Below are 15,628 nucleotides of genomic sequence, written 5' to 3' on the forward strand. Positions count from 1 at the left end.
GACGATATGGAGCAGGGGAACTTAATATGTATTCCTGGGCTGAATACACATTGGTACAATCACTGTGTAGAGCAATATGGTGTATCTCACAAAGGTGAAGATGTGATTATCTATGACACAGCTATTTTACTGCCAACTGTATATATCCTAGAGAAACTCTTGTACAAGACACAAGTCAAAGAATATTCATAGCATATTGCTATGAAATAAAAGACTGTAAATATAGGTAGCTTCAGTAATATTTGGAAAGTTTCACTCCTGGGTGATCGGTACCTAGGTATCAGTCACACAGTTTTTTTTTTTTTTAACGTTAGAATGGCATGTGAAATATTGCGAACTGGTAACAGATAAATCCAACTACTTTTAGAACTTGTGGCATCATGTACTTAGAGTGGGTGGAGATAGGTAGAGATCAAGCCACGGGCTGCACATGAGGACCTTGACAAGTTTCTTCACAAAAACTTGCTTACTCCCATTAACCCAAGAAGTGAGCTGCCCCTGACTAAGTGTCTGCATATTCTTTCTCTTTCTGCAAGCCCACCTTCATCCTGTCCCTTTGTAGCCATGACTGACAAAATAACCCTGACCTCAGGGCTCTTTCACAGACAACAGCACTGAGGAAGGCAGGGACCCTCTCTGTGAATGAAATCTACTCACTTTTCTTCAAGTCAACATGATGTCACACTTATTTTTATTAACTTTTAATGAGGCAATATTATCTATCAGAAGACCCCATGAATTAGCGCTTTTACAACAGGTAATTGATGAAACACTTTGTATTTCAACTTTATTGCTTTGCATATGCCATGAAGTTTTTTTTTTATTTTTATGAATAAAATAATTTATTATTTCTAAAATAATAAAATATTTTTAGAAAAAATAATTACTTCAAAAGTCAAAGTGATGTGTAACTATATAAATACGTAATGGCATATTACATGCAGGCCGGATCAAAAGTTATCTCAGGAAGGTTAAGAGCCCTGCCCTCATCATGCTGAAGGCCCCCTTACCAGAGAAAGCCTTACACAGAATTAGGATGTGTGATACGATTTGACTCCAGGTCTCCACCCAAATTGCATGTTGAATTGTAATTCCCAATTGTTGGTGGAGGAACCTGGTGGGAGGTGACGGAATCATGGGAGGCTTCCCCCTTGCTGTTCTCGTGGTAGTGAATGACTTCTCATGAGATTTGATGGTTTAAAAGTCTGTGGCACGTCCCCCATCGCTCTCATTCTCTCTTGCTGCCATGTGAAGAAGGTGCCTGCTTCCCTTTCACCTCCCACCATGACTGTAAGTTTCCTGAGGCCTCCTGGTCATGCTTCCTGGTAAGCCTGCATAACTGTGAGTCAGTTAAACCTCTTTTCTTCATAAATTACCCAGTCTCAGGTAGTTCTTTACAGCAATGTGAGCATGGACTAATACAATGTGCATATTACTGTGGGAAGTATAGGATCAAAGGACATTCTAAAGATAACAGAAGAATCATGTCTAACATATGACTCTTTTTTATTACTATAAGATAAAGGAAGCTGGGGCACCTGCTCCTAGTGCCAACGGTCCTCTTTGCTCAGTGCTCCCTTGTCTTGCTGCCAGCCCTGAAAAGTGTGATCGCTCCTAGATCCAGCAGGAATTTCACCACTGTCTAAATTGGGTGCCCTTGGAAATAATGAGAACTATAAAAAATAAAACAGTTGTTTGGGGCCAGAATGTTTTCAAAAAAGCTTCCAATGGGAGCTCAGGTCAATTTCAGCTAAACAGCTTCAAAGCCTGTCACATATTTCTGTGCACTGGAGGAGATGTGTTCTCACAGTCCTTTCAAATTCTGATGAGCTCTCTAAACATTTGTTTCAAAATATCTCTAGTTTTTCCTAATTGTTTCTGCAGTGGCTCATAGAAAGGTCTTTTTACAGGTCTTTTTGTTTCAAAATATTTATTTCTTGGAAAAAAATTTATTTTCTTGTGGGAATCTAAGTGCTTTACTTGTTAGAAAAGAACGACACAGTTCCATATTTTACTTGTACAGCTTTGCCTTATTGGTCAATTAGGAGATGATCCCTTTGACATTCAATCACAACTCTTTGATTAAATTATTACTATCCTTAGAAAGGCTAGAGTTGATTCATTTCACAACGACTGATGGTTCCTTTTGGAATCAGCATTTATCTCATGAACAGGACCCCCTTACTTTTTAATATTTTTAACTCAGATAGTTTTAGTACTACTAGGACCTAATACAGTTCACAATTACTGGAAAACATTTTAAAATTTAATAAGAGCAGCAAATCTTATGTTCAAGATTTGACTACGAAAATAACTTGCTGCTTCTCTAGCAAAGTAAAGTAGGTTTTTCAAATATACAAAATTGGGAAGAAGGTGGGGCAAAGAGTTCTTTGGTATGACATCAAAAATATGATCCATAAAAGAAAAAACATAGACTTAATTAACATTTGTTAATTTAGTTAATTAAATTTCAGAAAATGAAAATATATGCTAAGGGCTAAAAAATTTTTGCAAGTCACACACCTGGGTAAAGGACTTGTATCTAAAATACATAAAGGACTCTTACAACTCAATGTAAAAATAGCCAATTAAAATATGGGTAAAAGAGCTGAATAGACATTTCACCAATGAAGATATATGAATGTTCCATAAGCACAAGAAAAGATGCTCGACATAATTAGTCATCAGAGAAATGCAAATCAAACCCCAATAAGATGCCACCTTCACATGCTCTAGGATAACTATAAGCCAGCAAACAGATAATAACAAGTGTCGAGAATGTGGGGAAACTGGAACACTCTTACACTGCACATAGAAATGTAAAATGGTTCAGGCACACTGGAAGGTAATCTGGCAGTTCCTCAATAGGTTAAACATAGAGTTATCATATGACCCAGCAATTCCTCCTAGGTATAGACCACAGAGACATTAAAAAGAAAGAAAGAAGGAAAGAAAGAAAGAAAGAAAGAAAGAAAGAAAGAAAGAAAGAAAGAAAGAAAGAAAGAAAGAAAGAGAGAAAAAAAGAAAAAAAAATCATTCCTTTATGAAAAGGTTCTACTTACTGAGGTTCCACTTGAGGCCTGTGGTTGTAACCTGCATACAAGGCTGTCCAACAGGGATAAGGCCACACCAATCACCCTCCATTCCGGTGTCTACATGCAATCTGTGCTTTCCCTGAAGGAGACAAGAAATGATCATTAAGAAGGGGAAGAGAGAAGGAATGCTAATGTGCACTGAAGACCTGGGCAGGATGTGTCTACAACCCTCACACGGCTTATCATACTTAATCCTCACAAAAAAATGTTTGCAATATGTGCTGAATAATCCTAGGAACTTTCACCCAACTTAATCCTTACAATAATTTTACAAAGTATCTGATACCTTATTGTTAATTATGTTTCAACTATGAGAAAATTGAAGCTTGCAGAGATTAACATAGGACCACACAGATAAGGATTCCTACCTACACCTGCCAATTCCAGAGACCAAACTCACAGCAATAGGACTGTGGGTTTGAAACCTATCCTAAATGAAAGGTACCACACAAAGAGAAACGCACAAAGACAGCTGCTTCTCAGCAGCCATTACAATGTATTCTGCTTTTTTTTTTTTTTTCTTTTTTAAGATGGAGTCTCACTCTGTTGCCGAGGCTGGAGTGCAATGTTGCAATCTCGGCTCACTGCAACCTCTGCCGCCAGGGTTCAAGCAATTCTCCTGCCTCCTGAGTAGCTAGCACTACAGGCGGGCACCACCACACCCAGCTAATTTTATATTTTTAGTAGAGATGGGGTTTCACCACATTGGCCAGGCTGGTCTCGAACTCCTGACCTCAAGTGATCCACCCACCTCAGCCTCCCAAAGTGCTGGGATTGCAGGCATGAGCCACGACACCTGGCCTTGCGTTTGTTTGTTTGTTTGTTTTTCTAAAAAAGTTTTTATTTTCTTTTAGGTAAGAGCTGCCTTTATTCCTTTTGTATAGAATTCCTCCCCCCAACCCCAAGTTGATTTATATTGAATAGCTTGCCACACAAATTTGAGATTTGTTTCTTCCTACCATTCTCCATTATATAAATAATTCTCTCTGAAGACAGATATACTAAACAGAATACAAATGACCATCCCTAGATGCCAAACATAGCACACTTTTAAAACAAGTGCTCAAAGAGGTAACAAAACCTTCTTTCTAATAGAAGGAGTTGATGAGGCCAGGTGCAGTGGTTCATGCCTGTAATCCCAGCATTTTGGAAGGCTGAGGCAGGCAGATCACCTGAGGTCAGGAGTTCAAGACCAGCCTGGCCAACATGGTGAAACCCTGTCTCTAAAAAAAAAAAAAAAATTAGCTGGGTATGGTGGTGGGTGCCTGTAACCCAAGCTACTCGGGAGGTTGTGGCAGAAGAATTGCTTGAACCCGGGAGGCAGAGGTTGCAGTGAGCCGAGATTGTGCCATTGCACTCCAGCCTGGGCGACAGAGCGATGCTCCATCTCAAAATAAAAAAGGAGTTGATGAGACAGATGTTTTAGAAATTCGGATTTCCTTAGCCTTACATTGGCTTCAGCAGATAAGGAACAGGAATTGGTGATGACTTATCATGTAGGTGGATCGCCACCCAGTTTCCTGTTGAAGGGCAGTACTCTTAGGGTTCCTATCAGAAAACACAGCAATTTCAGAGGGGTTATAGGTAACCTGTAGCATTCTGGACATTTTGGGGGCAGAGAGTGGAGGGCTCAAGAGAGCACCAGTGGAACAAGGAAAGGAAGGTACACCTTGTCCAGATCTCTGTACTTCTGCATCTGATAACGGTGTTTCTGACAACGAGACCTGTTGTTAGAGTGCGACTTCTCCATCACTTATCAAAGAGGAATTCCTGTGTTCTTGAGCTATCTTATTTTCAGTGTGTTACAGTTAGTTCTTGTCTCTTAATTGATGATTTTCTTTCCTCTGTCTGTGGCCTGCTTAATGGTTTGGCAGTGCCTAGCTGAATACGTTAGCATGTTTGGTGCTCCTAGGTGACTTCTGTTAAGAATGGCGAAGGAAAGAAGGAAGTGTTTTTCAATTTGTGATATTAACTCCCCAAGAGAGTATTCTTCAACTTATATAACGCAAAGGAAACAGCACATATACATGCTAAGTTTTATTCTCCCAGGGAGAGGAGGGCTGTTATAAAATCCAATGATTTAAATGACACAGTAGTAAGCATGCTATATATCCATTGCCTTCCTCATTATTTTAAAGAATCAACAGGCCTTAAAATTTTCAGTCTGGGAATAAACTCGTTTGTGGACTTGAGAAGTCACAGATAGGCCTTAGCCCACAATCAATTAACCATGTTTTCTCTTGTTCCAAAAAGGTGCTTAGCCATATGTGAATGGTCTTTGTGTTTATAAAAATGCAAATACAGTTTTTATGGTTAAATGAGAGCAATATTTTCCTCCTGTATCTTCAAGTCTATATGACATCTTTTGAAAATGAACAACTGTATAAAGGAATTTTTGTTCATTCCCCAGATTTCTTAATTCATAATATGTGCTAGCCTATATGTGACTTGACACAGGCAGGCATACACGCTGACATTAAAGAACTTCCCTATGGATTTATGCCATTACTGGAGACTAGAGGCGCATGAACTCATCATTTACTTCCATCTTGTCCCATGAATCATTTCACAGGTTCCTGCTCTGGCCTCTTTTCTGAACTAAGATAACTCTTTGAAGTCAAAGGCAGCCCTATATAGTAAAGAAAGAACAAAAATCAATCACAGTCAGGTTGTTTTTCCAATTGTGGTTATTTCAACACATCTAACAACCTTAATAATATGAAATTGTAATTTAGGGAAAGGTAACACAGATGTTGCTTGGTATGTGTGCTGGAAAGCATACTTACAATCATGTGAAAGACAAACAGCGTAACAGTATTACTTTCCCTAGACTGTCATGTCAGGGTAGAACAAAATACACACAAATATGAAGGGGTGAGAAATCGCTGTCCCTTTGTTTTGTATTATACCTCCACTTTCCAAAGGACAATGACATAACCGAGAGAAAAGATTAAAGCTGACTCTAGATTTTGCCTTTGAAAAATACCAAACATTGACGGGGCATGGTGGCTCATGTCTGTAATCCCAGCAATTTAGGAGGCTGAGGTGGAAGGATCACTTGAACCTAGGAGTTGGAGACAAGCCCAGACAACATAGTGAAACCATGTCTCTACAAAAAAAAAAAAAAAAAAAAAAAAGAATAAAAGAAAGAAAAATACCAGAGAGATATCTGAATTCTGTTTACATACCAACATCCTTAAATCCAATAACTATGCCAAGTTTGGTGCTAAGATATTTCAGTGTGGATATCGCAAAATATACAGCCAATTAACAAGATCATTCAGAAAGCATTGAACACAAAAAGAACATAAACACATTAGATTTAGTGTAAACAATTCAAGGAGAAGCTGCCAATGCTAGTTTATAAAGTGGCCATGCATTCATCAAGTTGTTGTTAATGCTGAACCTACACTCTGAGGCTAATGGCAGCCACAATTAGTAGCACATGGTTAGACCCTGTATGAATGAAACATTGCTGTAGACGGATTAAACACAAGGCCAGTCTCTGGTAGCTCATCTTTTGTTAGCTGGTCCAGGTACTTTAAAAATTTATCAACAAACACTGCAGGAAATTAAATAGCCTGCAGGAAAGAAGAGTAAAAGAAGTAGGCAGAAGTATCTACATTATATTTAGCAGGAAAAAAGGTTACTTCTCCTACACAACAGACTTTTGTGCTGGTATATTTTCATACTGTGACTGCTCACATAGCTGAAAGTAGTCACAAGATAAAGGGTCTCCCCAGTGAATTTGTAGTTGTAAAACCTCAGAGTTGGAAGTCTTATATATTTTCTTTGATTCTGTTCCACAAATGTAGAATTCAAAATAAAAGTGTATTGGGTTCATTTGAAATAGCCTGTATCAAATTAATGTTGCATGTATATATATTAAATTGAGGGGTGTTCCCTTTGAAAAAGCATTAATATGTTATCTACAGATAGCTTTTAGAATTTCAAATCATGTTAGAACATTTTCTAAAGTGCTTTCCATAGAACATTACTCCCAGGGTCAAATACAGATTGGAAAAATCGCTTTGTCAATTCACCTCTTGGAAACCACGATTTTTGCCAGCATGTTAGATGTTCTAGGCAATCTTGCAGCAAAAACAAGTAAACACAAACCCTGTTTACCTGAATAAGTGTTTCCAAAATTTACTTCACCACAGAACCTTCCTCTGCTGCTCAAATATCATCTCGTAATTTCCCATGGAAGCTTCATTTCATGAAATCGACTTAGGAAAATGTTGATTGGGAATAATATTTTTCACATAACACCCAAAACTAGCATATTTTGGTTTAATATTTCCATAGTCAGAACATTTCAAGGATATGTTTTGAACTTAATAACTTCCATTTGATTTTTGTTTTAGAAGTTAGTCAATAACCTCTGGCTGAAATCACATATGTGTTCTGACATGAGCTAGCTGTACTATTAAAGGGTTAATGACAATACTCAACAGTTATCCAAAAGAAAACCTTCTTAATGTAGTTAAGTTAGTTTGTTTATTCAAAAGTCAAAAACATGTATGAAATGCCTACTGTTGTTAGAGATAGTAAATAACTCTAATGACAGGCTAATTTCCTTATCAATCGCCTCACATTGGATATTACAAAATAAAACATGACACTGATGTCTCTGCTTTGTTATCACCTCTGCATTTATGCCTTTTTTACAATGGATCATATCTTATCTTCATGCCTTCCTTTTATTCCAGTCAGAGAAAAACCCAACCTTGGCTTCTTCAAAAGATATAGACATCTTAAATGATGACTTCTAGAGACAATATTTATCCCAGAAGTAAGCGTTACTGACAGCAGAAACAGGACAGGTTGCATTGAAAGATATATTTTGAGTTAGTGTGATCTCAGAGTTTTCAAATTACTTTAGATAAATGCTTTTCTTAACATAGCATCTGATCAGGATGCCCATGCTCTCCTGTCTGCTTCTATACTGTTTCTCCATCCTCAATCCAGAGAAACATCAAAGCAAAATGCAAGCTTTACTTTTTTAATGAAATCTCCCTATGTGTTCTAAATAGCAAAGATGACTTCCTCCTGAATGCTACAATTTTAATTATTTATGCTACAAAATGTAGCACTTTGGTACTGTATTGCATCCCTCAAATAGTTTCATGTTGTATCCCTAAAAAGAATAAACTTTCTTTGAAGAACAAGAATCTAATTTTTTTTCTATTGGACTTACAGCACAGTGGAAGGAACGTATGTATCAAATAAATACCTGATTGTTTCATTGTTTAAAGAAAATGTATTGATGAAAAGGTGTCAATATGCTTTGAAAAATCTTCTCGCAGTATCTGAGTAGATGAGGGAAGGTCCAGGTGAACTGAAAGGACTCAAGAGACAGACCCATTATTCTTTGATAAGAACAAGCTTGCCCAACCCGCGGCTCACAGGCTAAATGCAGCCCAGGACAGCTTTGAATGTCACCCAACACAAATTCGTAAAGTTTCTTAAAACATTGTGAGATATTTTTGCTATTTTTTTAAAGCTCATCAGCTATGTTAGTGTCAGTGTATTTTATGTGTGGCCCAAGACAATTATTCTTCTTGCAATGTGGCCCAGGGAAGCCAAAAAATTGGACACCCCGATCTAGATAATGTTTGCTTAATTGGATACAAGTAAACTGTACACCAATAATCATGAAGACCCTGTCACTAGTGCTCGAAGTACACTTAAAATGTAATTTTATGTGTTTCTGTAAAATGCGGACTACAATATTACCTCCCTGAGTTATTTTCAGGATGAAATAACACGTTGAACGTGCCAAGAATAGCATTTCAAGCACTCATATTACATATGTTGATTTACTTTTCTCCATTTATCAGCTCCTCCAGGTTTAATTTGAACCCACACTTTCTTTCCTTTCTGCTTTTTATTTTTTTAAAAACCTGTCCACTTTGCTCCAGTAATTTTTAAAGAAAAATAAGTGTGATTAGCCCTCATAAGACTAACGTAAAATATTAGCAGAAAGAAGGGAAAAGAAAAACATTTTAATGCTATACCTCCATGAAACCTTAAGATACCTTCCTTTTTTTTTTTGAGTCAACGTCTCGATCTGTCGCCCACGCTGGAGGGCAGTGGTGCGATCTTGGCTCACTGTAACCTCCACCCCCATCACGGGTTCAAGCGATTCTCTTGCCCCAGCCTCCTGAGTAGCTGGGGTTACAGGCGCCCAGCACCGCGCCTGGATAATTTTTTTATTTTTAGTAGAGACGGCGTTTCACCATGTTGGTCAGGCTGGTCTCAAACTCCTGACCTCGTGATCTGCCCACCTCAGCCTCTGAAAGTGCTGGGATTACAGGCATGAACGACGGTGCCGAGCCGACATTAAGATATCTTAAGGAGAGTCATTTCTCCAATTTGTCATACAGAAGCTCTAGTTTTCAGTAAATGAATTTTTAAATAAGAGCATACCTCTTTTACTTTGTTCATCATTTTAAAAAAAGTTCTAAGAACTCCTTCTGAAGCCTAATATCTGGTCACTAAACCCAATGTGAAATTCTTCAAGTTATTTTTTGGAATTCTCAACATGAATTTAGCCAAATACTGCGATAACTCAATGTTATCTTTTTTTTTTGTGATAGTAATAATTTAAGTAATATTTCATTCAGATTCTAAATATATTAATGTATTTCCCACATTTTCTATAATTGTAAAAGAGTTGATTGGAATGCTGGTACTGCAATACATATTTCAACTTTCTTCCTGTATTATTAACTGCTCCAACTTTCTTACTATAAAAGAGCTACCAAAGAGAGTCCCCTTCAATAGACAATCAGCTTCCCACAATTACTGTAAGCACAAACATTCCCTTCTACCTGAACCCCCCACCTTTTGTCAAATGAGCTATTCATCAATCCCCATGCACTTCGCTTTGATGTTATCTCAGAAGCTACAAGTCATTAAGACTGGCAGGAGAATGGAGGATAAGTGGGGAGATGGTTCAACCGTAGGGAGAACTACTGGAATGATCCTATTCATTATCAAACTCCAGGCAGGGTTTCTGCTAGCTGAGAATGTGGTATGGCTGATGTTCAGCATGCTTAACTGAATGTTGGGTGTCTGGTGTTTTTTTTCACTCATGTTAATAATGCTCATGGGATATTGTTAGTGTTCCTGAAGAAAGTGTGCAGGGAAAGACAACAAATTTGCATTTATTTATTTTGAAAACCAGCATGACTATCAAACTCTGTAACCTGGAAGAAATAATGAGAAAGATCTAGTTAAAGAAAAAACGGGGAGAAAAATGAGTATCTTGGCCAGGCGTGGTGGCTCATGCCTGTAATCCCAGCACTGTGGGAGGCTGAGGCGGGCAGATCACCTCACATCAGGAGTTCGCGACCAGCCTGGCCAACATGGTGAAACCCTGTCTCTATTAAAATACAAAAAAAAAAAAAAAATTAGCCAGGCTTAGTGGCAGGTGCCTGTAATCCCAGCTACTCGGGAGGCTGAGGCAAGAGAATTGCTTGAACCCGGGAGGCAGAGGTTGCAGTGAGCCGAGATCGCACCATTGCCCTCCAGCCTGGGGAACAAGGGCGAGACTTCGTCTCAAAAAAAAAAAAAAAAACACACACACACACACACAAACAAAAGAAAAGAAAAGAAAAATGAGTATCTTACTTTATTTGGGCAACTACAATAAAACACCACAAAATGGTAGCTTATAAACAACATAAATTTACTTCTCAAATTTCTGGACCCTGGGAAGCCCAAGATCCATATGCTGGCAGATTCAGTGTCTGGTTAGCACCTGCTTGCTGGTTTATAGATGGCACCTTCTCAGTCTGTCCTCACGTGGGGAAAGTGGCAAGGCGTCTCTCTCAGGCTTCCTTTGGAAGAGTACCCATCCCATTCAAGGGTTCCATTCTCATGACCTAATCATCTCCTAAAGACCCCATTTCCAAACTTGGGGTTTAGGATTTCAATATAGGAGTTTTGCACGGGGGAGGGGAGACACAAACATTCAGACCATAGCAGTGAGGAAACAATTTTTGAGTATTTGCTAGGTGCAAATATTCTGCTGGGCACTATAATTCTCGTAACAACCTTGTGTGGTAGAATTACTGCTAAAATAAAGATTGTAGATTCAGGGCAGTCATGAACTCGTTCAGGATAACTCAACTAGTAACAGTAGGTGTGATATCTCAACCCAAGTATGCTGTGATTTTAAAGCCCACTTGTTTTTACTATGTCATCATGTATTTCTAGGCTCTAACTTTAAAAGCCAGTCTGGCCCATTTATCTCATTGCTTGCTTTTTCCCCATTCTTCCTTTTTGTTCCCTATATTCACTTTCCAAGTTAAGCTTCTGCATGACCTTGCCTAAAGTTTATCCTAAATAATACAGACTCGCACAGTACATGAATGAATAAGTCAGTGAATGCCTATCTTCTTCATCCATGTATCTTCAATAGAATGTCCCATTCTCTTTATTTACTATGTTATCATGTCTCCATTCATTTCGCTGTTCTGTGTTGGTGACTGAATATGCGGAGGATGCAGATAAGTCTGTGTGAAACACTTATTCATGTTTTCAAAACATGCCTATTGGGTTTTCCAGAAGTTCACAAAGAATGGTTAAAGCAAAATCAATAACTGGGCTATGAACAAGAAAACTGAGATACAATAGTCATTTTTTTAAAAAAAATCCAGTATCATAAAGCAAGAACAAATAGGACAATTTTGCTTCTCCTCTCCCCCAATCTTAGAAAATATTAACGAAAAGCAGGTAGGCTTAATATTCAGATGGTACAAGTCCCAACACTCAGTTCAGATGCCACCGAATCCACTATCCTTCTCAGAATCCTTTGTTGAACTTGTAATCTGGGCTACTTGCATACCTTCTGCTCTCCACACACACTATTTCAAGTCTAATTCCCTTACCAGAAGATAAATGCCTCAAGGAGAGAAGCAGATCTTATTGATTTTTTTTTTTTTAATTTTGAGATGGGTTCTGGCTACGTTGATCAGGCTGGCCTCAAACCCCTGGGCTCAAGTGATCCTCCTGCCTCAGCCTCCTGAGGAGCTGGGACTACTGGCATGTGCCACTGCACACAGATATATATATATATATATATCTGTATAGTATTACTTACACAGTAGGAGTACAATAAATATTATGAAAAGGAAAACACTAAGCTTAGTAGTTTCCATATAACAACTCTTGACCTTCTTCATCTGCCATCTACCACCTTACTACCCCATTTATTTGTTCCCATTTACATTAAGATTCCTAGAAAGCGCTGTCTAAATTCACTGTCTCCAATTCTTCTCTATTCTGTCTTTGATATAGTTTTCGTATTTGTCCCTGCCCAAATCTCATGTTGAATTGTAATCTCCAACGTTGGATGTGGGGCCTGGTGGGAGGTGACTGGATCATGAGGGTGGATTTCTCATGAATGGTTTAGCACCATCCCTTTGATGCTATTCTTGTGAGAGTGAGTTCTTGTGAGATCTAGTCATTTAAAAGTGTGTGGCACCGCCCCCCACTCTCTTGCTTCTGCTTTTGCTGTGTAATGCACCTGCTCCCCCTTCACTTTCTGCCATGATTGGAAGCTTCCTGAGGCCTCCCCAGAAACAAATGCTGCTATGCTTCCTGTATAGCCTGCAGAACCTAGAGCCAATTAAACCTCTTCTTTTATAAATTACTCAGTCTCAGGGATTTCTTTATAGCGATGCAAGAACGACCTAATACTGTCTAAGAGTCATATCAAATAAGCTTTTGCCCCCATCACTCTTCCAAACTGGCTTTCACTGAGAAATCCAATGACCTCCAAGTTGCTAAATTCAATGGTCAACTATTAGTTTTCATTTGAGTTGACCTATCAGCAGTGTTTGCAATGGGTTATCATTCTCTCTTTTTGATAAATTATCTTTACTTTGCTTCCAGAATACCACACTCTTTTGATTTTCCTCTTAACCCATGTGTCTTTCACTGGCTCCTCCCCTTCTTTTCAAACTCTCAATGATGGAGGGTCTCAACTCCTTACTCTCAGCAAGATCCTCCTCCCTCATCTGCCCATATTCACACTCTTTGTGATCTCAATCATCTAGATGTTGTGGAATCCCAAATTTGGATCTCTAGCTCAGACTTCTCTCCCAAACTCTGCTTTTGCATGTCCAATTGCCTATTTTACATATCTTGACCTTTTACCTCAAACCCACCCCATTCACAGCTTTTGATCTCAGTTGAGAGCTACTCCATCTTTCCAACTGCTTAGGCCAAAGGATTTCTTCTTTTCCCATACCCCACATCTAACCCATAAAGAAATCTTACTGACCCTATTCTAAATAGTTTCAGAATTCCTATCACTTCCTATCACATCTCACAGTCTCATTCATGACCACCCCGTGCACTTTGCCATAATGTCTCCTCTTGCCTCACTAGAGTCTGTTCCCAAACCAGCAGTTGAAAATGATCCCTTTAAAAAGTAAATCAGACCCACCTACCTCCAGGCTGACCCCTTCCCTCAAGAGAAACACTCCCAGGTTTCAGAAAGCATTCCATTTTCTTTTTCTAACTCTTGAGAAGTCTGGGGATACTATAGATTCTGTCCATGGAGTCTGAGGAAATCACTGTCATTGTTAGTGAATCCTTCTTTTGAACTTGCCTGGGTTAATCTACCCTGCATGCAGCATGACCATTAAGAGTACTGTAAGCCAGGCACGGTGGCTCATGCCTGTAATCCCAGCACTTTGGGAGGCCAAGGCGGGCGGATCACCTGAGGTCAGGAGTTCGGGACCAGCCTGGTCAACATGGCGAAACATTGTCTCTACTAAAAATACAAAAATTAGCCAGGCATGGTGGCGGGTGCCTGTAATTCCAGCTACTTGGGAGGCTGAGGCAGGAGAATCACTTGAACCCAGAAGACGGAGGTTGCAGTGAGTCGAGATCGTGCCACTGCACTCCAGCCTGGGTGACAGAGCAAGACTCTGTCTCAGATGGATAGATGGATAGACAGACAGACAGACAGACAGACAGACAGACAGAGTATTGTAGGTGCTGGAGAAAGACTTCATGGATTTCAATCCCTTTCTATCATGTCTAAGTTTGATTTTCCTTAACTACAAAACCAGAATAAAAACGTTGCTGTGGGAATTTAATGGCTTGAAACGCAAAGCCCTTAGAATAGTGCCTGCCAAAGAGTACATGCTCCAAAAACATCTGCTATCATTATGTTTAGAAAGCAAACGGATTAAATCACAGGTAACACAATTAATTACTTTTACTTTTAGAAAGTCAATGTACCCGCCTCTCATTTTGGGGATCTTGAATGTTGGGATACAGTTGTCTTCTTAAAGCAACTTGAGAAGTAGTTCATAACCTACAATCTACTGTGTTTGGGCAAAAATGTCAGAATAAACACTCCTTTCAAGTTATGTAGATTACAATCTTCATTGTTATAGTGGTCTTATTTTGATTCCTCTTCTATATCAGATAAGATACTTTGACATGAGAAATGTAAAAGCACTGATACTGGTGTGTGTGTGTGTGTGTGTGTGTGTGTGTTGGAAGGGAAATATATAGATTTTTATCCTTTAAGGTAAAATTGTGGTAATATTTCTGAGAAAAATATGCCTTAATACAACTAAGCTTTCCATTTTGATGCTAGAAAGATTATTGTAATGAGAGTACAATTAAGCATACTAGATGTGACAGGTTGGGTTAGAATTAACAACTGATATTAAGCGGCCTTTACACTTGTCACAAACCAAGCGCACTTCAGGAGAACATGATCACCCTCACCCTGGACTTGACTCAACTACCCAGTCTTCTCCCCTCTCCTGTTCATATAGGTCTGTGTGTCTGTGTTTGTCTACCACTCTCTTCCCTATTTCTCTGTGGCAATCAAGCTCGAAAACAGCGCCCAGTGAACCTTGCCTCCTGGTATTTGTGCCCTTGCATTCCCTGCACTGAATAAGCTAACCTGTATGACCAACAGGACACTGCAGAAGTGCAGGTGTATTGTAACTTCTGAAGCTAGATCATTAAAAAAAAAAATACAGCTGCCCTCTTGCTTGCTATTGAAGATTACTTTCTCTGGGGGAAGCCAATCCTTATGTCATGAGGATACTCAAGCAGCCCTTTAGAGAGGTCCGTATTGAGAGGAATCCAACCTCACACCCATCGCTGCCACCAGCTGGTACCAACTTGTCAGCCACATGGAATCTGATGCCTGACACCAGAACAACCAAGCTATACAAGACCCTAAGCTTGAAACGTCCAGCTAAGACCAAATTCCTGACCCACAGAGAAGCTTTGAAAGATAATAAATGTTTACTGTTGTGTTAAGCCACCAAGTTTTGGGGCAATTTGTTACACACCAATGGATAACTAACACACTCTCAATCTCTTGCTGTCCCTCTCCAGATGGCTTTGTCTGCACTATTTTATCTTTGTATGCCCACTGCCTTTTTTCCTTGTCATTCCTTGTGCTCTTTCTGCTTTTTTAGGCCACCATAAAACAGAAAAATCATTTTTGGTGTTTTTTATGTGTTTGTTCAAAAGAGTTTAAG

At 39.1% G+C, this 15,628-nt stretch overlaps 1 protein-coding gene across 7 annotated transcripts in view; it reads right to left on the reverse strand.

Annotated features, from left to right (window-relative positions):
• Nucleotides 1-15,628, reverse strand: part of TPK1 (thiamin pyrophosphokinase 1) — a 379,683-nt gene that overhangs the window by 93,256 nt on the left and 270,799 nt on the right. For all 7 annotated transcript variants that reach the window (XM_055115484.2, XM_003820515.6, XM_034965164.3 and 4 more), the window contains one exon: nt 3,063-3,174. In XM_055115484.2, coding sequence (XP_054971459.1) covers nt 3,063-3,174 — 112 coding nt within the window. The remainder of the gene's footprint in view (nt 1-3,062; nt 3,175-15,628) is intronic.

The sequence above is a fragment of the Pan paniscus genome, chromosome 6 (assembly GCF_029289425.2).
Source record: "Pan paniscus chromosome 6, NHGRI_mPanPan1-v2.0_pri, whole genome shotgun sequence".
In the NCBI taxonomy this organism is placed as follows: Eukaryota; Metazoa; Chordata; class Mammalia; order Primates; family Hominidae; genus Pan; species Pan paniscus.